Source organism: Poecilia reticulata, chromosome 1 (genome assembly GCF_904066995.2).
Source record: "Poecilia reticulata chromosome 1, P_reticulata-male-v2, whole genome shotgun sequence".
In the NCBI taxonomy this organism is placed as follows: Eukaryota; Metazoa; Chordata; class Actinopteri; order Cyprinodontiformes; family Poeciliidae; genus Poecilia; species Poecilia reticulata.
In genome coordinates this window covers 7,914,134-7,941,015 of record NC_088830.1, presented here as the reverse complement: position 1 = coordinate 7,941,015, position 26,882 = coordinate 7,914,134, and the positions used below count along the sequence as shown (strand labels likewise).

At 39.9% G+C, this 26,882-nt stretch overlaps 2 protein-coding genes across 6 annotated transcripts in view; one reads left to right on the top strand and one right to left on the bottom strand.

The window, feature by feature from the left end:
- On the top strand, positions 1–22,384 carry stx10 (syntaxin 10). Of its 3 annotated transcripts, none has more exons than XR_535081.3 (10): positions 1–121; positions 560–635; positions 2,061–2,154; positions 3,725–3,819; positions 4,571–4,633; positions 4,774–4,857; positions 6,677–6,783; positions 7,369–7,463; positions 8,440–8,669; positions 22,165–22,384. XR_535081.3 is itself a non-coding variant. In XM_008424298.3 (9 exons), exons 1-9 carry the CDS (start codon positions 87–89, stop codon positions 8,514–8,516), a joined length of 726 nt encoding a protein of 241 aa, XP_008422520.1. In that variant the 5' UTR covers positions 1–86; the 3' UTR covers positions 8,517–10,613. The 3 variants fall into 3 exon arrangements, 1 of the variants encoding a protein (XP_008422520.1); XR_535076.3 differs by lacking the exon at positions 22,165–22,384 and adding an exon at positions 9,985–10,613; XM_008424298.3 differs by lacking the exon at positions 22,165–22,384 and having other exon boundaries at positions 8,440–10,613.
- The window catches only part of nacc1b (nucleus accumbens associated 1, BEN and BTB (POZ) domain containing b), a 37,972-nt gene continuing 23,443 nt past the window's right edge, over positions 12,354–26,882 (bottom strand). For all 3 annotated transcript variants that reach the window (XM_081603438.1, XM_008424599.3, XM_008424523.3), the window contains exon 8: positions 12,354–26,882. In XM_081603438.1, coding sequence (XP_081459564.1) covers positions 26,560–26,882 — 323 coding nt within the window. In that variant the 3' untranslated portion in view covers positions 12,354–26,559.

Below are 26,882 nucleotides of genomic sequence, written 5' to 3'. Positions count from 1 at the left end.
TCAGGAGGAAGGAGAGGAGGGGAGGTGGGGACGTCTGCTTGTGTCTCAACCGTGCGCATGCGCTAGGCTTACAGAGGAAGGAAGCAATGTCGATAGAGGACCCGTTTTTCGTTGTAAAGGGGTGAGAAATAAACAAAAAGAAACCGAAAAGCTGTTTTTCGTGAAGACGTTTACTTATATATACAAAGTATTATTAGTGATAATCCGCACAATGACTCTTCGGGGTACTTTTCGGAAGTTATGACAGAAGAGTTAGCACGGAGATAGCTGTAACTAGCTAGCTAGCTTGTATACAGACATACAGTGGCGCAGGGATAGTTTATGTGCTTATGCTTGCGAATGCTATTAAAAGACAAGCTTAACATATCGTGGTTCGTTTTTGTTTTACTTGACTTGAAATGTAATTACGCTGGCTGCTGCGAGTGAGTGTGGTGGAGTGATTTATTTTTTTTAGCTAGAGACGGATCTGTACACAGCCAAGTGTGTATGGAGGGTGTAGTTAATCAGCTGCTATGCTCCGCATTGTAATTCTTGTGTCATGTGTGTCTTTGGTTTCCAGGGAGGTGCAGAAGGCCCTGTCTCGCGCTCGGGGTCTGTTTGATCGATGGGAAGAACTGTTACAGGAGGGGACACAGGTGAGCTGTACTGCAGCACGTACCATTCTTGAAAGAGTAGCGGTGGATGGTCATGCTGTAAGCAGGAAGGGTCTCTGATAGCAGTCAGTCTTGCAACCACTGTGAAGAAGCCTCTGACCAAAAAATGCTGTATCACAGTTTCATGACTGTCGTGACATGCTAACAGCTCACTATCCGGGCAGCAAGGACCATATTCCACAGTAACATGTCCAGGTCGACACCAGCACTGCTAATCCACCTCATTTGCTTTTGCTATTCCTGTTTAAGAGTGTATTCACACCTGACACACTCGGTCCACTTTAAATGGACTGTTGGTCTGGACCTTTGGAGCAGGTGTGAATACACTCCAGCGAATTCTTCTGTGGACCATTCAATTGGACCAACACATGCTTTTTGACATGGTCTCAGTCTGATTCCAAACAAATTCTGGTAATGGTTTGCCTCGGGTGTAAACACAGGTCGCCCTCTGAACCAATTGTGGGAAATATACTATTGATTGCTGGACATTATGGTAAAAACAAGCCCTTCGGTCTTGCTAGCACTACTACTGTATGTGCTGAAATTGTTCCTGATCCTGCATTTTCTGCCTGCATGTTGTGTATCTGTTAGCAACACTCATTTACAGAAATTAGAAATATCCCAATGCAAAAAATTTCCTTAATGAGCCACTCATGACATTCAAAATTGTATCGCAGTTGTAATACTAGGAAGCGGGACTTTCTGTGTTTGATTTTTTTTTTTTTCAGGTCTGTGATTTTACAAATTGTTGTCCACTTGTAAAAAAAAAAAGCACAACGTGAAAGCAAACTGCACCAAACGAGGGGGAAAAAAAAGTGCACTTTTGGTCCGACCCAAACAAGCAGACTGTCCTGGTGTGAATAGTCGGGCAGAAAGGTGTTGGAGTCTGGGTTTTGATCCTTGCCCAGTATGATTGTCAGAAATGATGGTTCAAACTTTCTCTTTCACTCTCTGCTCTTTGGTCCTGCTCTGCATCCATGAAACAACGATGGGTTGCATTGAATTTAATTTAGGGTTGTCAATGTAGAAAAGATTTAATACAAACACACAACACACTTTCAGCTTTTTCTTTGTGTTAAAAAAATGTCGTGTTGAAATCAGGTGTCATTTTCCTTTCTATTTCATACTTATGCATAACTTTGTGTTCGTTCATGACATTAAACCATTACAAAATACATAGAGTAAAGTTATATTTTTTTAAAGGACAAAATAAAGAGTTAAGTTATATTTTTTTAAAGGACAAAATGAGAAAATAGTAACTTTTAAAAAAAAATCTGGTTGTTTTTTATTAGTTTTCTTTGTTTTTCAGAGGAACTTGTAGTATTTGTCGTAATTGCACCAGAAATGCTGCATTATAAAACATTGTGTAGCCATTTGGTTGTTGAGCATTGGTGTCTGTGGTCTCAGGTGAGCCGAGATGAGCTGGACTGGAGTGCCAACGAGCTGAGGAACTGTCTGAGGGCCATCGACTGGGACCTGGAGGACCTCAGTGAAACCATCAGTATCCTTTAAATCCAGAACTTCACATGTTGAGGTTCTGGACTGAGCATCAATATGTCATTGGATGTGTGAACATCTAAAAAAAACAATTAACCTGCAGCAAATAATAAACTCCATCCATCCATCCATCCATCCATCCATCCATTTTCTGCCGTTTATCCGGAGCAGCTTCAGAAGGGAGACCCAGACTTCCCTCTCCCCAGCCACTTCTTTCAGCTCCTCCGGAGAAACCCCAAGGCGTTCCCAGGCCAGCCGAGAGACATAGTCCCTCCAGCGTGTCCTGGGTCTTCCCCGAGGCCTCCTCCCGGTGGGACATGCCCGGAACACCTCACCAGGGAGGCGTCCAGGAGGCATCCTGACCAGATGCCCGAGCCACCTCAACTGGCTCCTCTCGACGTGGAGGAGCAGCTGCTCTACTCTGAGTCCCTCCCGGATGACCGAGCTTCTCACCCTATCTCTAAGGGAGAGGCCCAGCCACCCTGCGGAGGAAACCTATTTCGGCCGCTTGTACCCGTGATCTCGTTCTTTCGGTCATGACCCAAAGCTCATGACCATAGATGAGGGTGGGAACGTAGATCGACCGGTAAATCGAGAGCTTCGCTTTTTGACTCAGCTCTCTCTTCACCACGATGGACCGGTACAGCGCCCGCTTTACGGCAGACGCTGCCCCAATCCGCCTGTCGATCTCCCGCTCCCTTCTTCCCTCATTCGTGAACAAGATTCCCAGATACTTAAACTCCTCCACTTGAGGCAGGATGACCCCCCTGACCCTGAAGGCACTCTACCCTTTTCCGGCTAATAATAAAAACTATAGATTGAAAATACCAAAGAAAGTACTAGATATACTACTAGATATGGGGAAACACATTATGAGGAACTCACAAAAGTTAGATGTAAACATCTAGTTAATGTTTTTAACAGATATGATACTCTTTCTGCTTTATAAATGTGTTTAAATGAAACACCAATTATGTCAGCTGCTTTAGATTCCCAGGAGTAGGTCGTCTCTTATACAAAGAAATTATCATTTTATTCGAGGACGCACCTCAAAAAACCCAGACAGACAAAAAAGAAAATCCAAAAATTATAGAAACAGAAACGACAAACAATTATTCAGTTAAAATTGAAGATTTTAGTGTGAACTGGTGTGTTTTCTGCTGTGAGGTAGGTGGAAAGAGAAATTATGTTTGGAAGAAGTAAAGAGTTGGGTGTCATCTGCCTGGCAATGAAATATTTGAAGAATATGTGGCCAACGGAGCGTGATGGATAATGAATTAAAGGGACCCTAATAGGCACAGGAAACGAACTGAAAAATGGGATTTAAACTGGATAAACCAAGTTAAGCCTGAAATATATGAGGAAACCAGCCATGAGGAATATGACTGGTGTCTGAATCAGTCTGGCTCAGAAATCAGACTGATTTTGTTCTTAAAAATGATGCTTATTGGAGTGTGAGCAGAGCCGTGAGGCAACAACTTTCTCAAGCATTTTTGAAATAAAAGGAAGGTTTAATGTAATATGTTGAAATGTAAACTACTTCAGACATTTTTGATTAACCTTAACTGGATCAGGCATTGTGGAGTCAAATCCAGGGAAGTTCAGGCTGGGCGACAATGAACTTCAGGAGAGAAGAGACTTTGTGGAGCGCACCAGGAAGTCGGTTCAGGTAACTTCATTGCTACGAATTTGTCTGTAGAACCTCTGCATTTGTATGAATATTAGTGAGATTTTTGTGTTCTCGCTTATGCACCTGTACATTTCTTGTTCAAAGACTGATAAATTATTAAATAAAGTTTAGTACTTATCCATTAAAAGTTAGTTTTCTGTCCTTTTAAGCTGTCTGGAGAACTTGTAAAAACCCCAGAGTTTAGTACGTTGAAAATAAGCTTATATTTAAATGTTATTGTTTAGATGTTATGTAAATGTCTTTATTTTTACATGTGTGTGCAAATTGTGGCTACTTTCAAAGCAGACATCACCTTCGATGGGGTCGCCATGACAAAAAAGAGAACTGCACGAACAAGGCCAGCTGTAACTTTACCGTTAATTATTGCCAATAAAACACACTGACTTGAGCTGCACAGCGCTTTTTGTGTTTTTACTGTAAGCAGCCCCGAGTTCTCGATACACGTCACTTTGTTTTCACATCTGTTGAGGAACTCTTCACCTTAATAAAGAAAAGAAAATATGAGTCAGCTTCTAGAACCACTCAAAAGTAAAGCAACCATTTCTAAAATAGATCTGAGGAGAACAAAGTCATTTGAGACAAATGAGACAACTTTCAGAGAGGAGCTTATTTCTGGTTTTACTGGCACAACAGAGAAAAATCTCATGAATGAAACTCGTGAACTGAGGCAAACTTTTAAAATGATTGCTGTATTGCTATTTGTGGAATAATGGAAAATGTTTCCTTGCAGGAGATGAAAGATGAACTGTCCAGCCCGTCCGCCGTGGCTCGGGCAGAGAAGAAGAACAGACAGGTTAGCGCTTCCTTTAAAACACAAAACAATCCACAGATTTCTTCGTGAATTGTTAAAAACGACACAGCTTTGTTTTTCTCCTGTTATTTTTGCGTATTTGGATCTTACGTGTGTTTGCTCTGGGCCTGCTGGCTTTGAAGGAACAAGACCGCTCGACTGGACTGGAGGCTCACCTGGTGTCGGCCAACTCCAGGTACATTCAGGAGCAGCAGGAGCAGCAGCAGGTAAAGGAAGAGGCTGAACGGAGGCACAGGCAACGTGAAAGACGAGTAGAAGGAAGAATTAGATGCAGAGCAGAAAACGGAGGGTGAATGTTTTTATCAAGTTGATGTTTCTATAACTTAAAACATTTGTGGAAAGTGCAAATTGGACAGAAAAGAATCAACTATTTGTTCAAAAAACCTTTTTTTCTAATGTTTAAGTTGCAAAGAAAAGAAAATGAAGCTATATTTATTGGAAATTGTAGACATCCATTAGTAAATCTGTTAAAAGTGCTGCATTTAATGTTTACCTTAAAGCCCTATGAAGTTTTTTTCCAAGTTTTAATTTCAAACTTTTTTCTGAAACATTTGTTTTATTTTTCTATGGACATTATCATAAATTAGTTTTAAGAGGCTGTTTACAGCCTCTTAAAACTTTTTGTGAAGCACATACTACGGATTTCAAGTAACAACTCATTATTAATCCAGTACAAGGCTATCACATTGTTTCCAAGGACAACCAACAGTTGTCCTTGGAAACAACTGTTGGTTGTTTCCAAGGACAACCAAAAACCAGAAAGTTTTTGGTTGTGTTAAAATATATTTTTTAAAACTGCTCCATTTAATTCTAAAGGAATATGGCTGCAAAAGTGTTAATAAATGTACATGTGAGCGATACCTCGGCAATCTGACACCAAGTATTGCCGATAATAATACTCATACTTTTTACTATTTACATTTGATATATCGTCAAACTTTAATCTTTAGGGGGTGGGGGTTTAAATTTTTTCCCCTTTAAATTATTTTGTTAAAACCTCATCAGAATTTGGACAAAAAATTAAAGGTGTTTACAAAATATGTTAATAACATACAAACATGTTAAACAGAAACGGTAGATAAACAAAACAAATTTGCATGCAATTTTTTCCAAAAGTGCAAAAAATTATAATTTGAGAGCAAATCAATATAAAATGGTTTTTGGAGGTAGAGTTGAAAAACTACAAAAATAAAATTTCAAGAGGAAATATGAAACTGATGCATCCACCTTACCATACTGATACCAAATGGGTATCGATATTCTAGATATTGTGAATCGATTCACCCACCTTTATCACAGATACGGTCATTCTGAGGTTCTATAAAAAATATCGCCATACTTTTCATTTTATTATTTTTTAATCAATTTTTGTGCCATTACATGTCAAACTTAAGAGGTTTGTGAACTCTTTATGTAACAGCATTTATAGTATTTCATAGAAGAGGTAACCCAACTTAAAAGAAAAAAAAAATCCCTTCCTGATTCAAATTTTTTACGTTTTTCTTTTTTTCTTACTAAGAGATGTTATCAAAGGTACCACACAGAGGGAGAATAAGATGAGTAAAGGACGTGGGACTCACTCTGGGTTAAAGATCTGCTTCTGCTTTCACGCTGTGAATGAAGTGAAGGATTCCTTTCAGCGTCAGACTGAATTAGATGTTTGGGGTTTTTTTTGTTTTACTTCCTGTGGTGTGGGTTGACAGGGGTGTTCAACGATGCAACTGTGTCATCATTACACTTCCTGTAAGCCTGTAGTAAAGTCAGAGATGAATTGGAAAAAAATGCTGCATTCTTTACGCAGTGACTGTAGTTTCTGAGCTGAATCAGAACTTTTATTGCTTCTCTTTTCAGTGACGAAGAAAAAGATTTGAATAAAATGCATCATTTTATGATGAGCTCTCAGTTCACAGTTATGTGCGGGAGTTTGGGAAAAGGTGACTGAAAGGTTGCTAAAGTAAACATCCTGGAAGCGGATGTTAGTCATTGATGAGACTGAAACATGTTTGTTTGTTTTTGTGTGTGTAGCTGATCATACAGGAGCAGGATGAGCAGCTAGAGTTGGTGTCGGGAAGCATCAGAGTGCTCAAAGACATGTCTGGACGTATCGGAGACGAACTCGACGAGCAGGCTGTGTGAGTGCTCCTGCCTACAGAGCGCTACTCATCTGGGTGGTTTTCACTTCCTCAAGAATTTGTTGAATTTTACTGTAAATTAACTTTAACCAAATAGCCAGCGTCAATGTGATTCAGCTAGGAAAATCTAAAGATTGTTTCTTGCTCTTGGTATATTTAAATCGGAGTATCTGCAAAAGGAAAGCTCCAGATAAGCTCCAGATTAATGATTATGTTAAGATCCATTGTTATAAACTGGTAAAAACAGATACATTTGTTTCATTGATTTTAACATAAAGCAGACTTATGGTTGTGATCGATAGTTAATTATTCATATCAAGAGCAGAGGTGAATTCTTGGAGATTGCTAATATTTTCTATGGTTGATCAAAAGTGAAGTAACAGGTGAGCTGTAATAACTTACACAGTGGGTGTTGATGCAGCACAATCTGTTAGCATATAAGAAAATAAGTTCTTAGTTTCCAGCCAGTCGGATTAAGTTTGCTCAGTTCTGCTCACAACCAGATTTCTGTGCTGGCTCCTTTCACATATTTGTGTTTTGACATCATTCGGTTCAGTTTGTTTATCTGGTCTCCTTTTGTTTTAGCATGTTGGGGGATTTTGGAGATGAGATGGACCAGACGTCATCCCGCATGGATTCAGTCCTGAAGAAGCTGGAGAAGGTTTCGCACATGACCAGCAGTAAGCAAACACATCTACCGGCCGTTTCCTTGGGGTTCGGAAAGCCTTTCTCCCCAAACAATCTGTTTTACGGCGTTTGACTCTGTGCTCCGAGACTAGAGGTTGATGTTCAAGTAGTTCCTACGTGCTTTTCCAGACTCAAACCACACATTCTTAATATTTAAATACAAAGATTTTCCACAAAATTATGGCAAAGTTCTGAATTACGCTGACACTGTATACGGAACCTCAAAATTCTGAAAGATGACACAAAGGTGGGAAGGAAGGAAAGGAGGGAGGATATAAGAAAATAAAGTTAAAAAGGGACAGAAGGAGGAAAGAACAAACGACAGGCCCGGAGGAAGGACACAGTGAGTGGAAAGAAGGAAGGGCGTAAGGAAGACGGGACACGTTGAATGAATGAGGGAATCGAGGACAAAAAAATAGGGGAAGGGCACAACCAAGGAAGGACTTGAGAAAGGACAAGAAGAAGGGCAGAAAAAATGAAGAAAAGGATAAAATGAAGCAATTAGGCAAAGACAAGGTAGGAAGGAATGACACAAGAAACAGATGAAGAAATGGAGGAAAAGGAGTATACAATTGAGGATATAAGGAAGGAAAGATGGACAACACTAGAAGGATGGAAGTATCGCTGAATGTTGCTAGAAAGAAATAATGAAAGTAGGTAGTGAACAGTACTAGAATGAAAGAAGGAAGGATTGATTGGGGAATGACACAAAAAGAAAGAAGGAAGCAAGGACACCAGGAAGAAATGAAGGGATGGTGAAAGAAGACAGGAAGGAGGAACAGAAGGGGTGGGAATATAAATATTTTACATATACATTTATTTTTTTCATAGTAAATCAGATCAGAAAAAAAACTGATTTTTTTTTTTCCTCCATGGAGGAAAAAAAAGTTCCTCCATGGAGGAACCATGAGGAAAACTAAATCCAGCAGACTGCAGCAATAGTTTTCTCCCCTCTGCTGCCCCCTCCAGGTCGAAGACAGTGGTGCGCCATCGGCGTGCTGGTCGCCATCATGATTGTCGTCCTCATCCTCTTCTTTGCTCTCTGAAGAGCTCTGACCTCTGACCTCTTGACGATGTTCACCTGTCAGGATGAATGGACAGAAAACGATGGAAAGAAGAATGTCTCCTGCTCTTCCTTTCCCTCCTAAAATCACTCCTTTTACTCACACCGAGGAGAAAACTGCGGCCTGCACTGAAAGGTTAGGACGCGATCGTCAGATCCGTTTTTAACGGATCTGGTGGAAAGAAGAAGAACTTTGAGAGAATGTCGGAGGTGTTTTTCATATTTGTGCATTGCGATTATTGATGCTAAATGTTGGTCTACAAACACAAACCACACATTTTCATGCTTCTGGAGATTATTTAGAGCAGTCACTGAGAACGGTGTGGTTTGAAAAATCCACTCAAAAAACACACTCGTGGAGGTACTTTGGTAAAATGTTTGAAGTATTACATTAATTACAATCCATCTCTTGGTGTTTTAACCCAACACAAAGAGTGGCGGGCTGTTGCCTTAAATATATTTTTATACTATTTTTGAACCGTGCATCATGTTCATGTGCCTACCTGTTAATTATAATGACAAATTATCAGTTAAGCTACCGGGTCTGGGGCAGCCTCGGTCACATCCACGTCTCATCGAAGAGGAAAGCGTTAGTCATAACTGAAAACACTGATTTTAAAAAAAAAGAGAGAGAGAGGTGCACTTCGTTTGGTGTGGAAACGAACGGATTCCTGAAGAAAACCGTTTTATTTCCCGCCCTGAAAGAGACCGGGTGAAGCGGGGGCTGCCGCCACGTGCCTCCGCAGCGCCGTCAGACATCAACCCGCGCGATTGGCCGGGGCTTCGTTACTCTCGCTGGCTGATGAGAGAAGGCCTTGGCTCGGAGCGAATGGGTTCGCCTCTTTTATTTAAAAGCGTCTGCTAATTGCGGAGAGAAATGGTTGCTGGGCAAGATGCGTCTTTGTGCGGGCCAGAGTTAGGCTCACAGCGCCCTCTGCTGGATGCTGAGGGGTTTTGTTGTTTTATCTGTTCAGGCGACACTAAGGTGTGCTAAAGTGCTGCATCATAACCACAATGCTTTAATGTGTGTGTGTGTTTGAAAGTAAATTCATTTTACTGTACTGTCTTCTGCAGGTTCAACTTTTGTTTTTAACTCAAATCTAAATGTCTTCAATTTAAATTTTTGGGGTCTATGTTCTGAGGAAAAACAAACTTGTATACCATTTGTCCACAAATGGGTCAGGATACATTATTCTCTATGAAGTTTTGGCTTGAAGATAAAAGCCTTCCCACTGCCAGAGCCAAGTGAGATTTAGTCCTCTTGGTGCTTTTATGTCTCCTAATGTGTGCGTTTTTACATATTCAGTGGAAAGAAACGAACAAAAACTATTATTTGTAAAACTCCTCGAAACATGTTTTGCACTTCAGTGTCACCTGTAAGATCTGTTGTTGTCAACTGGAGGTCAGTAACCATTAAAGTATCTGTAATGCTTTTTTTTTTTTTTTTGCAGATCTTGCGGCACATTTCAGTTCCCACAAACATCTAATGTGACTGCATTAAATACTTATTGTATTTAAAGTATCAAGTTTGTTTTTATCAAATTGCCTTCACTCAATTCAGTATAGTAGATAAAAATGTGATAGAGGAAGCTGAAGATTGGTTTTAATTCTGCTTTTACAGGTTACTTTAAACTTGATTAAAATTGAAACGGTTTATTTAGTTATTTTGGATTGTTATGAGTGGCGTGGGGTTAAAAAACTGCCATTAAAAGTCTTGAATAATTGCCAGCCATCAGGATTTATCTACCTGCAAGACGGCTGCAGACAAGCGTTTGTTTTTGTAAAACTATGACTTATTTATGAGACAATGAAGTAGTTTTTGTGCCCATAAGCAATATGATTTTTCTTTCCTTTTTTTTGTCACTGTTCATGGTCCTTAGCTGCCTTTTTTTTTTTTACATGTTGGCAGTTTTGAGTCCGGTCTGATCAGGTAAAATCCCTGAACATTGTCTGATTGCTGCATCTTGGTGTAATTTTGTCGTCCGATTTGTTCTCCATGAAGCAACCAAATTCATTTAGAACACCCTGTACACTGACTGACCTGTATGTTTGAATGAATACAGTATTTTGAGTCTCGGTTCCTACTGTGATCTCCCTCTTTTTTTATACATGTAAAAAACTTTCGCTTGCTGGAAGACACCGTGCGAATGAGTTTTTAATTGAGAGGCACTTATCAAAATGGAGACCTCGTCACATCCTTCTCTAGAGAGCTGAACCGTCGTGTGAAATTGCGTTTGGTTTAGCTGGAATGAACAGAGTGCGGGTCCCTTGTGCCTGGACGTAGTTCTGAAAATAACCTGGCCGCTGTCCTGAGGCTGGCGTTTTTAAAGTGTCTATAAAAAGTATTCACCCCTTTGGATGCTTCACCCTTTTTTTTTTTATTGCTTTTACATATTGGTCATGATGAACAAAATTAGGCTTTTTTTTTTACCCCTTTAATGTTAAAGTAAAAACTGATTTCTACAAAATGACATTTAGCATAAAGTGTATAAATATTCACTCCCTTTGAAGTCACTAACCTGTTTCAACAGAAGTCTGGCCAATTGCTGCTAGTCGTCTCACAATGAGGGGAAAGGAGATTGACTTGAGTGGACAGTGTGTTTCAAATGATTATAGTATAAAAACACCTGTGTCTGGAAGGTCCCTTCACTAGTTAATCAGGATTCCTGGCTACCATTACAGTATGAAGACAAAAGAAGACTGAAAGCAAATCAGAACAGTTTATTGAAAATATAATTCAGGGGATGGATGCAAAAAAATAATCTCTGAGGCACTGATGGATTTAACCGGAGTTCAGTTAAATCCATCAACAAGAAATGGAAATAACATGGCATGTGTAAATTTGTCTAGATCAGGCCGTCCTTGCAACACTTATTTCTTGATTATGGATCATTATGACTTGGAGGTAATGGAAAAATAAAATTCAGATGCAAATTTTAAAAAAATTGCTCAACCAAAATACCTCAAATATGTACCGTAAACTTATTGTGATAGGGATGTACCGATATGAAACTTTGAACTGACATTAGTTATTGGTTGTATCAAACTGAAATAGCTGTTGCAAACATTCAAATATTTAGAGATAAGAATAATTAAGATTAATAGGGGTGCCCAAACTTTTTCATGACTGTATATTTCCCAACTGTGAACAATTGACATTGCTTCTCTGTCAGTTGAACACCCCACCAATCATGTGCTGCATATTGATAAGTTGAAGCTCCAACATAGGCAAATACCGGTATTGATGCCTATCTGGCATCCCTAGTTTGCAGTGTTTCAATCACATCACCTCTTGACATTTACTTCTTATTTTATTGTAATAGCCTAGTTGCACCACTAGGACACAATTTGTGTTGGGAAGCTTGTGGATAAAAGGTGGGAGTGCTTAACATCCTTGGCACGCGCTTCAAATCCAACAAAAATTGTCAAACATTTACTGTGGTAACATTAACGGATGATTTCTTCGTCTTTTAAATACTATTTTGAAGATATTGTGAGACGTTTAAAGGAAAGCCGTCAAAGGTCAGACAGGCTCCTTCACATTCTTTAGCTCCAACAAGAATGGTGTCTGGTTTCTGCCACCGTCATCTAAAGGCTTAAAGTATAAAGGTCTTACAAATGTCACAGTCCAACCAGCAAAAAGCTTTTCACATTTTCTATCCTTTCACACCTTCATATCTATAAAAAATTATAGATTGACACAGAAGGAATTTTGTAGCATAAACAATTTTTGGGGCCTGGTTACCCTTCACTGGACAACTGGGAATGAACTCAACCGGGAGAAAAACTGACACAAAAACAGAAAGACAAAACTCAGCAGTTCGGTTCAATCTTGTTTTATTACAAATCTTTTATTAGGATATCCATATTTTTCCTCATTTTTGATCATCAGTCTGGTTTCTTTTCCTCTTTACAGTAGTTAATGTGCAATCATCTTTATTTCTGGGTCACAGTTAGGAATTCACAAAGTTTATTGGCACTTTGAACACGAGGGAAAAACTGGCGTGGACACGGGGCAGTTCGGGGTGTAAGGAACAATCGGCTTGCATGGAGGTGGCGGGACTGAGGGTAGGAGGTCTTGGGTGTGTGTGTGTGTGTGTGTGTGTGTGTGGAGTGGGGGTGAAGGGTGGGTATATTCTTTGACATCGATGGATGCTACTGCATTATTTTGTGTTTTTTTTTTCTTCTTACAAACCTTCAAAAATCTGTTTTCCCCTTTTCATTTATCCGAGTTATGAAGAGTAATAAAGAATAATACCTCATGCTGCGAGTGCACACCTAACAATCAAACTTTGATAGTGCTTCTATTTTGTAATGTACAGTTCATATATTTATATATTTATACCGGAAACTGAGAAAAGAAGTTCTGTAAGCTATCTTCGCCCAACAACACCAGAGACAATCAAGAGGTGGTTTTCTTTCTTTTCTTTTTTCAAAAATGGTTGTTGACGGTTGCTATGGTCCTGTGCAAGCCCCGCCCCTTCCCCTGCTCTACAAGTATGATTCTGAGGTAAGACAGTTGACATGAACTCTCGGCTTGCGTCCCGTTTCTGTAAAAGCCCTGCACTGTGTGTGTGTTCAAAATGGCCGTTTTGACCCTCAAAACAAACCCAAAATTTTTTTTATACATATATATGTTTATATATATTAACCTGCTTTGTAATGGCAGCCACAGCAGTCCAGAAAGCTGCTTGCAGAGCTGAGATTAAAGTCTGCTATGGCTGAGAGCTCCAGAGGTAAACTGGTGATTTTTTTTTTCGTCTTAAAACTGCATCAGCGACACAAAGACACACACACACACACGTATCCTGACGGTGTGCAGGTGCGTGGGCGAGCGTATGCATCTCGGAGGTTTTCCCGTTTTTTTTTTTTTTTTTAAATGTGTACATATACAGTGTATAGAGCTTTATATATAGAAGTATGTGTTTTGTCTCTGGTGTGCGGGGATGTCGGAAAAGAGCAAAGTAAACAGACGTGGATTAAAAAGACCACAGAGAAGAAGACAGAAGGAAGTTGTGAAGATTTTTGGAGTCTCACAAGGCGAGTGAAGGTGGTCAAAGCAGAACCGCCGAGGATCATGGGAGAAAAAGGCTGTGACGGTGAGGAGGACAGAGAGGGAGGGATAAGCTGTAAAGACGTCACCTAAGTATTGCCATCTTGATTCAAGAAGGTCTTGCGTTTCCTTCCTGCCCTTGTCAGTTCTCAAGTCAAGATCTTTCTTGTTTTAATACATGTGATCACACTGTCACTGACATTCCTTGTGGTTTTCAACCGGGTTCCCACAAAGGAAAAAAAAAAAAATCCACCCATTGTTTCTGTAAGTTACACTGGGATCAAGTGTTGAAAACATGTCTTCGTTGGACACTTTCCACCTTTTCATTACCAAATTTGTAAGTCGAAAGCACACACAAGGTTTCTGACGGTGAAACCCACTGTAATTTTATGTCGGAAACGGGATTCAGTCCAGAAAATTAAACAGTGTTATCCATTTACACTTTGAATAACGGGTTAAGCGGCGGCCTTTAAGACCCGCTAAAATCTTGTGTTTGAGACTCTAAGGAGTGAACGTTTAAATTTTGCTCTCGTGTATATAAAAAGGAGCCAAATTGTTTTGTAAATTTATTAAAGCTCAATATCTACGTATGTTTATAATTAAAAGATTAGTGGATATTGTAGTTCCATGCCTCTTAGATGGTTTCCATAGAGAAAAGGTGGCTGTCAGCAAATGATTATCAGCTGCATTAAGACACAATTTCAACACTTGCTGGTAGAATTTGACTTTTCATTTTGACCCCATTTTTTTTCCAAGTCTGTAGAAAGCAACTGCTTTCTTAACTTTTTTGAAAGATGGCACAATTTCTTCAGATCATCTGAGATTTCAATCAATCGTCAGCTGAAATTAGGAGATGGGTTTTTCTTTCTTCATGTGCGGATTTCCAGTCCTGTGTGAGAACCCTGTTCAATTCATCACCTGGCTTACACTCCACCCAACTAGACGATCTCCAAGAGCCCCATTCCTCACCCCACCTGGGGGGAGACAGCTTGAACTGTTCACCCTTCATCATTTCAACAATAAACATCTTTCAGAGAAGAGAGAAGGGGAAAGAAATCAAATAAACAGCAATAGTACATAAAAGTAAAAACAATAAAAACAAGGAATTACATAGAAAACGACTCCTCATATTAAATCTACACCTTTTTTTTTAAACCCCTTCCCCAAGCAAAAAGTCCCTCTTCAGATGCCAGCATTCATATACCACAGATAGGAAGTGACAACAGTGAGCGTGCTCAGAAAGGTGCAGAGGGCTTTGGCTCTACAGGAAAGTTGAGCGCTCCCCAGAAGGTGCTTTTATTTCTTATTGTTTTTTTTCCCCCACTCTCTACAAGTCACTTTTTTCCCCCTATCTGTGGGTCGGATGAGATCAGGAGTTAACCGATGCAGACTGACGGACGGATGGAGACGTCGGACAAACAAACAAGTGGCGTGCTCTTGTTTGTTTTGTTTTGCTTTTTAAACAATTTTTTGGAAGTGATGTCAGTATTTTTCAATCTATTTGGCGTTGTTGGCGGACATGTTTGGAGGGTATTCTGTAGTGTTGGATAATAGCGGTGGAGGCTCTGTGGCGTCCGCCGTTAAGGTGCTCGAATAAATACAGTGATCGACTCTTTTACAATCATAGTTCACCGCTTTTTGGGATCCCCTCCTTCCCGCCACATGGTGGGTTTTGGCAGTTGCTGCAGTGGTTGAGGCCCCCCCTTCCCCCCATTCCTTCAAGCCGGAGCACCTGGACCTGGCCACCAGGTGGCGTTTAAAGAAGGATTTTAAACATTCATGTAGCGGTAGCTTATGCTTTGAGAAAAAGCTGGTTCAAGAACCAGTTATTGTAAACTTGATTGGGTCAATTGATACTTTTAAGAGTGAGTACATTTTTATTTATGACATAATTTGGTTTAAAACAGTCATTTAGACTTGCAGAATTGACTTGAAGTGAGCCTCACAGCTTTTTGTCTTCCTGTAACATCCATCCATTCCTCAGTCGGGGCACCCCCTGACCCTGCCCGACAAAATCCTCGGTACAGTAAAAACTAAACATCTGGTCCAGCATTAAACACCCAGATCCCCATCACAATACCCACAGCACCTCAGTCATACAATTTCAATGTAAAAATATGTGGTTCTCTTTTTCTAAACTATCTTACACCTAACCGTGTATCAACCGTTTACGCAACTCTACATACAGGCGTTAAAAGATGAAATATTAGTAGCATCTCTTTTAAAAATAACTTGATAACTAAAGACTCAAATGTGAAGCAAAAAAAGCAAAATGAAATGTAACATTATCACACACACACACACACACACAAACAAAACACCCTCTGGCCCACCCAAACACGAGACAGAACATTGCCTTTAAATAGCTTCCCTACAAGAGGGCAAACAACGCGATTAACAGCGTATGGCACTAGGAGATCCAATTCCTAAGTTCTTATTAGAGATGCGGTTTTCAGTTTGATCCACCCTGACCATTGGAAGCAAGAAGAAAAATAAAAAAATATCTGATCAGCGAGCACAAATCAGAGCTGCAAGGACGTGATTTCAACAATCTTCAGTGGTACCGCTGTTGCTGAGTGAAGACAATTCAGCCTTTTTTTTTGCATCAGTGAAGTGTTTTTAAAAAAAAAACTATTTTAGAGGAAGCACAGATGTAAGAAACTGTTCTACTACATGTAGAAATAAGGATCATTCAGGCTGCGGGAAATTAAGAGAGAGCAAGACTTTCAGGAGAAACCTAAAATAAACAGCAAAACAGCTTCATCATTGAACTCTTCTGTTGAAAAACATGTTGGATTTGGAAATGCTGGCAGCCTTTTGGAAATTCTCTAACACACTCAGAAGTTTTAGCAATGCAAACTGAACTAATCATGCTTATTGCTAAAATGAAATGTAAAGACAGTTTAAAATGTTAACCTCATATTTATTTCCTGTTGGTTTAAAAGTAATTGGAACATCCTGTTTTACAAGAACTGCTCTAACACTGTGATGTCACATTTTGTTCTACTGAGCGAAATTAATGGCCCATTATGGCAGAAAGGAGAGACAGAGTATTTTGAATTCTGTGATTATAATTTAATTTATGTTAATTGGTGTTGGCTGGTCGAAAACTGACCAGTGCATCTCTAATTACACATTTTGTAGTTCAGACAAAAATTGTCTAAACTTTTGTTATAACAATTTCCTATTATCTTTTTTTCTAATAAAACACAAATACATGACTTATCTTATGTTTTGGAGATATTTCTTTGTTGAAATGCCATTTTAAAATTTGTTACTTTTATTTTGTTCTCTTGCCTGCATCTAGGTGATGTTAATCCACTGAACAGACAGTAAAACAACACTGAGGTCAATTTGTTTCACAGTAGTTCCCATCTACTCTGCTGCATAAACTAATACTTATCATTGCTTCTTTCCAAATAAAACTTTCAAATATTTTAATCAAAGCTGCAAACAATGACTTTTCGTCATGAAAAAAAGTCCACCAATTTTTGAAGCCCTTAAAATCACTCAGCTTTTACTGATGTACTGTTAGGCTATGGTGATGAATAAGAGAATTTGGATTATGGTTATTCTTATAACTGCTTAAAATGTGATAAAAATCCAAACTGTCCAAACTAGGGGTGCACGAATTTCGGACCGTCATCGATCTTTAAAAAAAACCTGGCCTGCCGATTCCAATTTTGGCTAATACAGGTAGATAAAGTCAGTGGAAAATTTTGTTTTTTCATGTATCAGCCAATGGCCAATCTCACAAAATTAAGGAAATCGAGGTAGATTTTTTTTCCTGTGCCCCTAGTCTAAATAGTAAAAAAAAAAAAAAAAATCCTTACCAAGTGAAAATCTTCTCCCCTCTATCCATGAAAAAGATCCTAGAGGAGCTTCCAGCACAAAGAGCTCATGCAGGGTGGCAGATCATTTGTTCTGGCTTTGTGGCTACCGGACCTGGGCTCCAAGTCCATCGTAAAACCTTGAGTCAAATAGAGGCCGTCTAACAGCCATAACTTGGCCCAAAGTGGATCAGCCCGCTGATGCCAAACATAGCACATGTAGAAAAATAAAAGAATGTTGAAATCACCCAGTCAAAACCTCAACTTGACTGAAATGTTGTTGCAGGTCCTTTAGAGGGCTGTTTGGATCTGGATTTCTGTAGAGCTCGAACGACTGAAACAATACTGGAAAGATTCGTTCACTTTTTGAAACCAGATCGTTCCGACTTATTTCATTCAACAGTCCAGTGTGTGTGTGTGTGTGTGTGTGTGTGTTTCCTTTTTGTACATTTGAGGATGGTTGAGATCAGATACATAAAACCCTAGGAGTGAAAAGAGATGTACTTTCTTTTCACCTGTGACTATGGTGAACAGTGCAGCTCTCAAGAATTGCATACATGATTATTACTTTTTAATATAAGCCAAAGTAAACTGACACTGATTTACTGGACATTTCAGGAAGTTTCCCGCTGTAATAAGAACAAGGACAGTTTTTTAAAAAATGTCTTCTAATGCATTTTTTTAAAAAACAAGTCTAGATTTTTAAAAATAATTCCCTACCCTGCAGCTCAGTCACGTATTCATCATTTTTCCCATTTTCTAACGTGTGACGACAGACGAAGAACACACACGGTGTCTAATATGAAGACCACAGTTGGGAGGTGTGACTGCCAACATGGCTGAATGGCCTTTCCAGCTGTGGAAAGAAATATCTTTACAGCAGAACCTTTCAGGACAGAGGGGAGAAGAATTCAAACAAACAAGTTAAAAGAAATTAACTGGGTGGATGGATCTTTAGTGCTTTGTGGAGAAGCTGCTTCCAGTTTCTATGCACCACAAATCTGGAAGAAACTTCCAGAAAACTGCAGAAATGCTGAAACACGGAGTTCCTTTAAATCAAGGCTTAGAGGACATATTCAACATATTTGATGTATTTTTGCTTGATTTGACTAAATGTAGTGATTCACACAAATAAAATTGACCAATTTCGTGTCTGCAAGCTGTGTTTACCGTTTGGAGTCGCTTTAATTTTTGTGCAGATGCACCAACTGGGCTTTTCCTGCACAGATTTATTTTCTTTTTTGCTGAGTTGCTCTGAGTTGTTGATTCCCATTTTGAAAGTTTCTGCCTTTTTTCGTCTTTCCACAAAATGAACGTATAACAAAAGAATGTGCTGCCGGCTCATAGACAGAGGTAGTTGTTTTTGAATCAAACAGTAGATTACGGAATTAAGATTGTCCATATTTATACTCGATGCACCCCAAACCTTAATCTGATTATTTTAGTGCACCCTGTGGGATTGATGCATTTACGGACTGAAAATGGACGACCTTCTCAGTTTGGATGCATTTAACGAACAGGAAGTAGATTCCGATTTTTCAAGATCCGACCTGCCGATCGACGGAAAGTTGGGACGATTTCGATCTCTGGCGGATTGATCGGTGCAACCCTGGGTTTTTATTATGTCTACTTCCCCCCCGCATTAAATCCTGCAGCATTAACAAAAGAGCACTGAGGTGTTTATCTTCCTATAGCAGACCAAGAGAGAGAGGGAGAGAGAGGGAAAAAAAGAGGATCATCAGCCTCTTCTCTCTCCTCTCACTCGTGTCTTTGTCTGGTTTGAAGCTTGGCTCGTGTGACGGCAGAGTGCCGCAATGCCTCATCTGTCCTGGGAGATTCTTAACAAACATCTCCTCCTCAGGAGGAGGCGCGGCTCGGCGCCACCTTCTCCTCGTCTTTCTGCTCAAATCCAGGATAATTAGAATAATTGTCTGAACCCACTCGGTCACTTGCTTTAACAGTCTGGTTGATATTCACCTCATGATTGGCTGCGTCTCTTCCCCGTGCGTTCCTGCGATTGGTCAGCACACGGCCGCCGTGGGACACTCTGTGCCTTCCTTCCTCAATACTCTGATTATTAGGAGGCGCAATAAGCATAAAAAAAAATAAAAAATCACCTTTGATTCATCTGATTATAAATACCTACGCCCGGTGACTTTTCAGATTTGCATTCAGATAGCTCACAGAAACACACACACACACACATATCCCCACACAGACAGCAACCTATTTGGCAGCTCCATCTGTTGTTGTAGACAGACCGCCCACACACACACAAACACACACGAGGATGCACATATATTGGCAGGGATTTGCATTCTGTAAAGAAAATGGAGTCGAGACGAAAACGATGGCGCGCGTAATGAAGCAACAAGGGACCGACGCCGTTCAGCTCCCTTCCTCTGCGTGTGTGTGTGTGTTTGCTGAACAGACAAAGGGGGAGAGAGAGAGAGAATTGTACGTATGGAGAAAGAAAGAGATGTAAACAAAGAGGAGAGAGAGGGAGGGAGTTGTCAGGAAGTTGCAGCTGCAGGTTTCTTCAGGACGCCTGACCAGGGCCTGGACAAGCTTCTTGTTTTAGCGAGGAGCCTAAAATGTAAAAAATTCATGATTTTGCTCTGCTTTTTTACTTTGAATTTACTTTACATTTTTTCGCTGGGTACAGTACACGCATACTGCAGATGTGGATAAAAAGAAAGGTACGCCACCCTGTTGGAGGGAAAAAAAACAAACAGCCACTCATCTCATTCTCTGTGCATATACCACCCACTTTCTCTCTCTGTCACACAAACACACACACACACACACAGATATATACACAGACCTTGTAGAGCTAAGCACCCAAACCACCCACACACAGCGGCAGACATGCGCAGTCGCAACGAGAAGCCAGACACACGTATGCAGCACATAGATCTGAGACGCACACCAAGCATGGACGTATGATCGCACGAGCACACACACACACACACACACACACACACACACACACACACACACACACGTGCTCTCCCTCGCGAGGAGGCAGACGTTAACGTGCCATAAATGGAGATGGAAGGAAGCGAGAGGAGCGCATCCATACATTAATATGCATACGCACGCTAAAAACTCACCCACACATTGTTCGTCCTCTCTCACACGCACACACACACACACACACACACACACACACACACACACAGACATACAAGGCAGTATGCATGCATGCATTCATACCAAAATCATCCAAGCGTGCCTGCTCCCACCACCTCTACCTCCTCCCTGTCTATTCGTTCGTCCCTCCTCTCTAGGGAGGCTCACACTGTCCTCTTCCTCCGCCGCCATCTCTCTCATAGATATTTCTTTCCCCCGTTTAAGGAGCTTCTACACACACACACGGCGCTGGATTTAATTTGAACAGCTGATTTAGAAATGGCAAATAATAAATTGTGCACTCCTTGTTCCCCAAGTCTTCTCCTGATTATTTTTGTCCTACTTTACTTTGTAATTTTTTTATCAAATCTGTACCGTCCTTCAGGTACCGAACTCGACTAGGCTGCCGTAAACTGTGCTATGACTGAGCAATATAGCCTAAAATCAATATTGCGATTTACTGAAGAGTTCACCTCAACAACGATGAATGGACGATAATACTACTCCCACCCACACCGAAATTAAAGAATGTGATAAATACTTCGCAGTCAGTTATATTGATGTTATAATTCCTCTGGACCGGTTTTTCGCAGTTATTTTCATTGCCACTTTAATGAACGTTAAAACAGCTAATGCAAATAAATTAAGAAAGATTGGTACTTTTAGTTGTTATTGAACAAATAAACTAAACAAGTTTCGAAGTATGAAATAACTTCTAACGTCCTTGCTGAACCCAAAATGTTGCCTAATGATTGATGCTTTTTTTTGAGGGGGGAATGAGCTGCTGCTTTTCCTCCTCAACCAGCTCCCCCTTCAACAATTCGTATTTCCTCTATTTCCTCAACCTCACAGTCCCTTTCACATCTTTCTGGCAACTAGATGGGGTGGAGTCACGTGACTACAGACTGTACAGGTAGCGCAGCGTCTTAAAGGGACATGAGCATTGCCTAACCTATACACAGCCAAAAAAGACATTACCACTTTCATTTCCTTTAAATACTGAATATACCAATTTGGGTAAAATGACGTCGGCCGTTGCCATAAATTTCGGTCTCAGATAATTTTTGGTTTATCGCCCAGGCTTAGCTTGTACCACATGCGTTTTGTGCTTCTCTGTCTATTCATAGAGAAATGTTAATAAAAAGATTACATTATATAAATACATAAATATATATGAAAACAAATGAAAGGGTGGGGAGCAGCAGAAAATATCTGGTAAATTCCCAGAAACTTTACATCGAATTCATGGGAATAAACTGGCCAATTTGGAGAAAATATCAAATATCACTTTTTTGTTGTTGTAATAGGAGATCCATTTAATATTTTGAGGTAATCATTAATGTATATCAAATATGTTTTTTTCCAGCAAGCACATTTGTTTTGGTTGTATTTACCCAGAATGCCCTTTGCTATAGTACGTTTCCTGCTTTTGAAGCGTTCTTTGGTCCGCTTGGCGTTCACATATGCATTCAAACCGCACCAGACTTCACTTCACCTGAACCAAGACCTGGTTTGTAGCCGGACCAGAGTTTGCTTTTCTTGCTCAACATCAGAGTTTGATTACGTATTCACATCCCCCCAAATGAACCTGTTTTTTTTTTTCTTTTTTCTTTCAGATAAATGAACTACATAGTTGATTGAAGCGGATTAAACAGGGCTGGTGTGAATGCACCCTCAAATTCCAGGTTTGTTCCCATATATTCCTGCTGATACACATGGGAAGTCTGGAAAAATCTTTCCATAATTTTACCAAAATGTATTTTCTAACTACGGGGTTAAAGACCTTGTTATTTCTTAACACTGATCTGGAAACTGTGAGTTCTGGTCTGAGGAAAACCTCTGGATTGTGTTTGTACAACTCTGATTCGGTCTACCAAGGAGATTCAAGACGATTCTTTTTCTCGCTTATCTTTTTCTTGTCATGTGTGGGGAAGACCCAAAGATTTGTTGACGGTCACAAGCTACTTAGTCAACTTTCAGGCAATTTACTTGTTGTTTTCTGTTTTGCCACACAGGCAATAAGGTGCTTAGGATTTGCTCCATTAAAACAACTAAAAGAAATGATTGAACAGAAACAAGCATAAGAAAAAGGAATGGACCTTGCTAGCTTATTGTTCTTAGTCACAGCAATCTAGTCAAGTAGTTTGGGTAAACAAACATAGCAGATATGTTAGATATGCATAGGAGGTCACTATGCTGCTATTTGTCTTTTCGCACAAACAGCACCTTCAATGTCTAGTGTACGGATGAAGATTAATGACACTAAACTTCTGTACTACTGCTAAATATGTCTAAAAGTCACGTTAAAAGCACTGCTGCTGTCATCAACCTCACTGTGCGAGATAAACTGGGGCTCTTATCGATTGTCACCGTTCCTGCTGTTTTAAATGTTAGCATTATTGCTTTGTCCATCGATACAGGAAGGTTCAGTTTTACTTTGGTCAGTTTGTCTTTTCTTGTGGTCATTTCCTGTATTATGGAGACAGTCACACATCAGCTCTAATTGAATACCATGTTCTCTTATCTTTAAGTGAGTTTGCTAAAAACATTTCTTGACACTTTTTTTGCTCTTTGAATTAATTATCCTAAATTACAGTAAATGTTTCTTTATTTCATGCTGCTGCAATAATAGGGGAACTTATTTATTTATGGCACATGTTGGTGGAAAATTAATATCATAATGTTACGTTTTGAATATAACAGTGCAGAATACATGTTCATGAATAATATCTGCCAAAACACACATTTTTTTGTACCTTAACTCCACTGAACAGTTTTATATTTCATCCTATTTAAAATATATTTTTTATAAGTTAGCTTAAAATCTCAATATTTAGCAGTAGCATTATAATAATATAGGTCTCATTTTTAAAATTTTATTTAATACTGGCAAATATCCGTATGAAAACGTAATGTGTTGAATTCATCAGACATTCACATGAAGGAGAGGTTTCACCAGTTCTGGGTCTATGTAAAAAAAATAAAAATAAAAAAATAAAACGACTTAAAATATGATAAAATATAGCAGAAACAATCATTTTGAGTTGGATAAACTTCAAATGTTTTGATTGTTGCACTATCTGTTTTTTAAGTAATAGATGGCCGTCCACAGTTTGAGATTAAATCTCGTTGAAATCACGCATTTTGGCAATGTTGCCCTGCCGTTGTGTTCTGTCTAAAAGATCAGAGATCCTTGAGATTTATTTGACACATCACAATGCCCTTCATGTTCAAAATAACAGTTGGCATAGTCAAAAGCCATTACTGGTTTTGATTAATTAATCATGAAGGAAAAAAAACCCTTTCAGGGTTTAGCTGATAACTATTTAGACAGGCTTTAAATTCTGAAGGTCATTTGTTAATTTCTTAAAAAATAATAATAATAATTTTCTTCCTTTATTTATATTCTTATATTCAGCCAAAACATCTGTTTCTATGCCAACGTATTTTTTGGTTGATCTCCCATTTATACTTTGTTGCATCTTTAGTAAATAAATACCGTAACTTTCTTTTAAAAGGCTAACAAAGAGCTTCCAAACTGTTCCCAGCATGTTCAGCACACAGAAACAAATCCGCGTTAGCCGATCACTTCGATGTGTTTCGTTGGATTCCCATGTTTCCCTGGTGCGCTGTGGCCGATGGGGACCGGCAGCGCCCCAATGTGTATTAGCGTGCAGATCTGAGCGGTGAATGAATCGACCAAGCGTGTGTGAAAACGTGCCGTCTGACTTCCCACTCTCTCTCTCTCTTCCCAGTAGCACACACACATTCAACACATCCCTACATACACACAGAGCTATATTCCCTGCCAAGTATTCGCGCTTCTGTCAATCCCAGAACACAACCAGCCAGAAAACGCCTGAGGGAAAACCTGCGCTCTGAGCGCCGCAGCTGCAAATATTTCAATTCAAACGCGAGATAAAAAGGACCTCACACACTCAGTGCTTTGCAAAAAAGTATACACACTCCTTAAACCTTTTCACATTTTGTCACAGTCCAAACAAAAACATCTTTATGTATTACCAGGTTTTCATGTGATAGATCAACATAAAGTGGTGCAAAACTGCCAAGTGGAAGAAAAATAAACACAATTTTAATATTAGTGTGGCATGCTTTTGTTTTTATGTACCCGCTATTACTTTCCTTTCCTTAATATCCTTAAATAAAAGCTAGAGGACGCAACTGCCTTTACATGTCATTTAATTCTCTGGTCTTTTCCAATTTGGCAATCACAGAAAATTTGCAATTTTGAAAATCCAAAGAAATTAAATCAAGCTAATTCAGTTCTTTTTTCCTTCTTCTGTAGGTAGATTTTGAAAGGGGTCTAATGATAAGATATCACAAAATATAGTAAATATTTCTGAAGTAGCACCAAAAAAACTTATTTTGAGTGTTGAAATCCATGTACTTTCTTCCTTTCATAATAAACTCCTTTCGTTTAAGTCTGTTGCTAATGCTAAAATGTGAAAAAGTTGAAGGCGTAGAAATACTAAGCAAAGCACATCACATGCACATCAACATAGGTGGAGACTTGCGGTATTTACAATTTGGAATTTTTCTTTAAATACTTTTAAAAAATGGGTGATAAACATTGGAAAAAATTGGACATTAGCTAAAAAAATTTGGTTGTTTTTTTGAGGGGTGGGGATGGGGAGTTGAGCATAAAAAAAATAAACATAAAAACATGCATCTTCTGCTTCAGTACAAAAACACAGCCTGATTGTACTCGTACCACATAAAATAAAATAACAGTGTATTCATAGCCAACAAATTTCTTTGATTGCAATCTGTAGCAATGTTGTTCCCCCCAGGAGCCTTGGGAATAATAATAATAATAAAAAGAACAATGTAAACAAAAAAAATTTGTAACAGGGTGTTGGGGGTTTCAGGCAGTGGGGCCAGGAGATTGTAAACTGTCAATATACACATCGAAATGTACAACCCTCGACCTCATCGACGCCACAAAACACTAAACAGTCAAAGCAAAAAGGGGCTCAGCACAATCTTTCAGTCGTCACTGCCTTACAACGCTGTAGTTCGGACGCTTCGCCTCGCATACATTCAATATCAAAACAACAGTGTTACCGGAGTTTGGGGGAGGGAAAATATCGCTCTCTCCAAACAGGATTACCCTCACTGACAGCCCTCCCCAGGGAATGTCGGTGATTGATTGTGAAGGGAAAGAGCCTTGGTGACAATAAAAGCTTTAAAAAAATGTAGAAAAACTAAAAGTTGAGAAAGGTTGCAGAGGAATGAAGAGGTGAGTGTATGTTCAGTTTGGGGGGCACGGGGGGTTCACGTTCTTTACTCTGCGACCTTTCTCTACGTCTTTCTGTCGGTCTCTGTCAGAAGAACAAGAACATTCTGAGAGAAAGACAAAAACAAGCAAAAGGAAGGTAAGTACAAGAAACTGACCTAACAGTAGCTGCGTTTCCAGGACAAATGTGCGCAAAACTTTTTTGATAATCCGCCGAAGTCGAAAAAGCACAATTTCGCAATGACGGTGTTTCCCATTAAATAAGAAACGCAATTGAAATCGCACGTGAATACGTCTACTCACGTGATAAGTTGCTAACAAACATGTGATGCCATCATACACCTACTGTTTCCTGTCTTCTCCTACGTCTATTTTCCGCCGTAGTAACATCCGGTTGTTGATCATGTGACTTGGGTGATGTGAAAAAAGTGTTTTCCGAACAAAATAATCTGAAAAGCCATCTCATCCTAGCACAATGACATTTTCATTGAAAAACGAGTGGGGGGCAGGGGGGTTTCTCCAAAATTGAAGTGTTTGCATTAAGCTCATTTATTTTCGTAATTCCAATTTGCGCAATTATATGGTCAATGGAAACGCAGCTTGTGAGAGAAGGAACAGATTCCCAACCACCTGGCAGCTGTGAGGGGAGGGGTGTTGTGTGACAACCGTCATGGAGACCGCGGCGGTCCAATGTTCTCGACTCTTTACCGCAGACGAATGAATCCGTCCGATCCGCCTCCGTGTGATCGTTTGCTCAAAACAAAGTGCTGCCGTCTCCGCCGGCCCCTGGCATGGTGTCAGCCGGCATGGTCCCGCTAGACGCTTCGCTGTTATTGCCGGCCGCCGCCACGGCTTCCAGAGAGGCCGGGTCAAAGCCCTGCTCCACCCCAAGCACGTCGGCCTCCATCTTCACGCTGTCGGCCAGGAAGGCCGAGTACGCGTCGCTGTCGGCCATCAGCAGTTTGAGCTTGGGGATCCAGCTCTTCCGTACGACGCGCCTGGCGTTGGTGCACATGTCGGCTGCGATGGCGTTCATCTCGCTCTCCTTGAAGCTCGGTGCGAAGTTCTGGCAGTAGA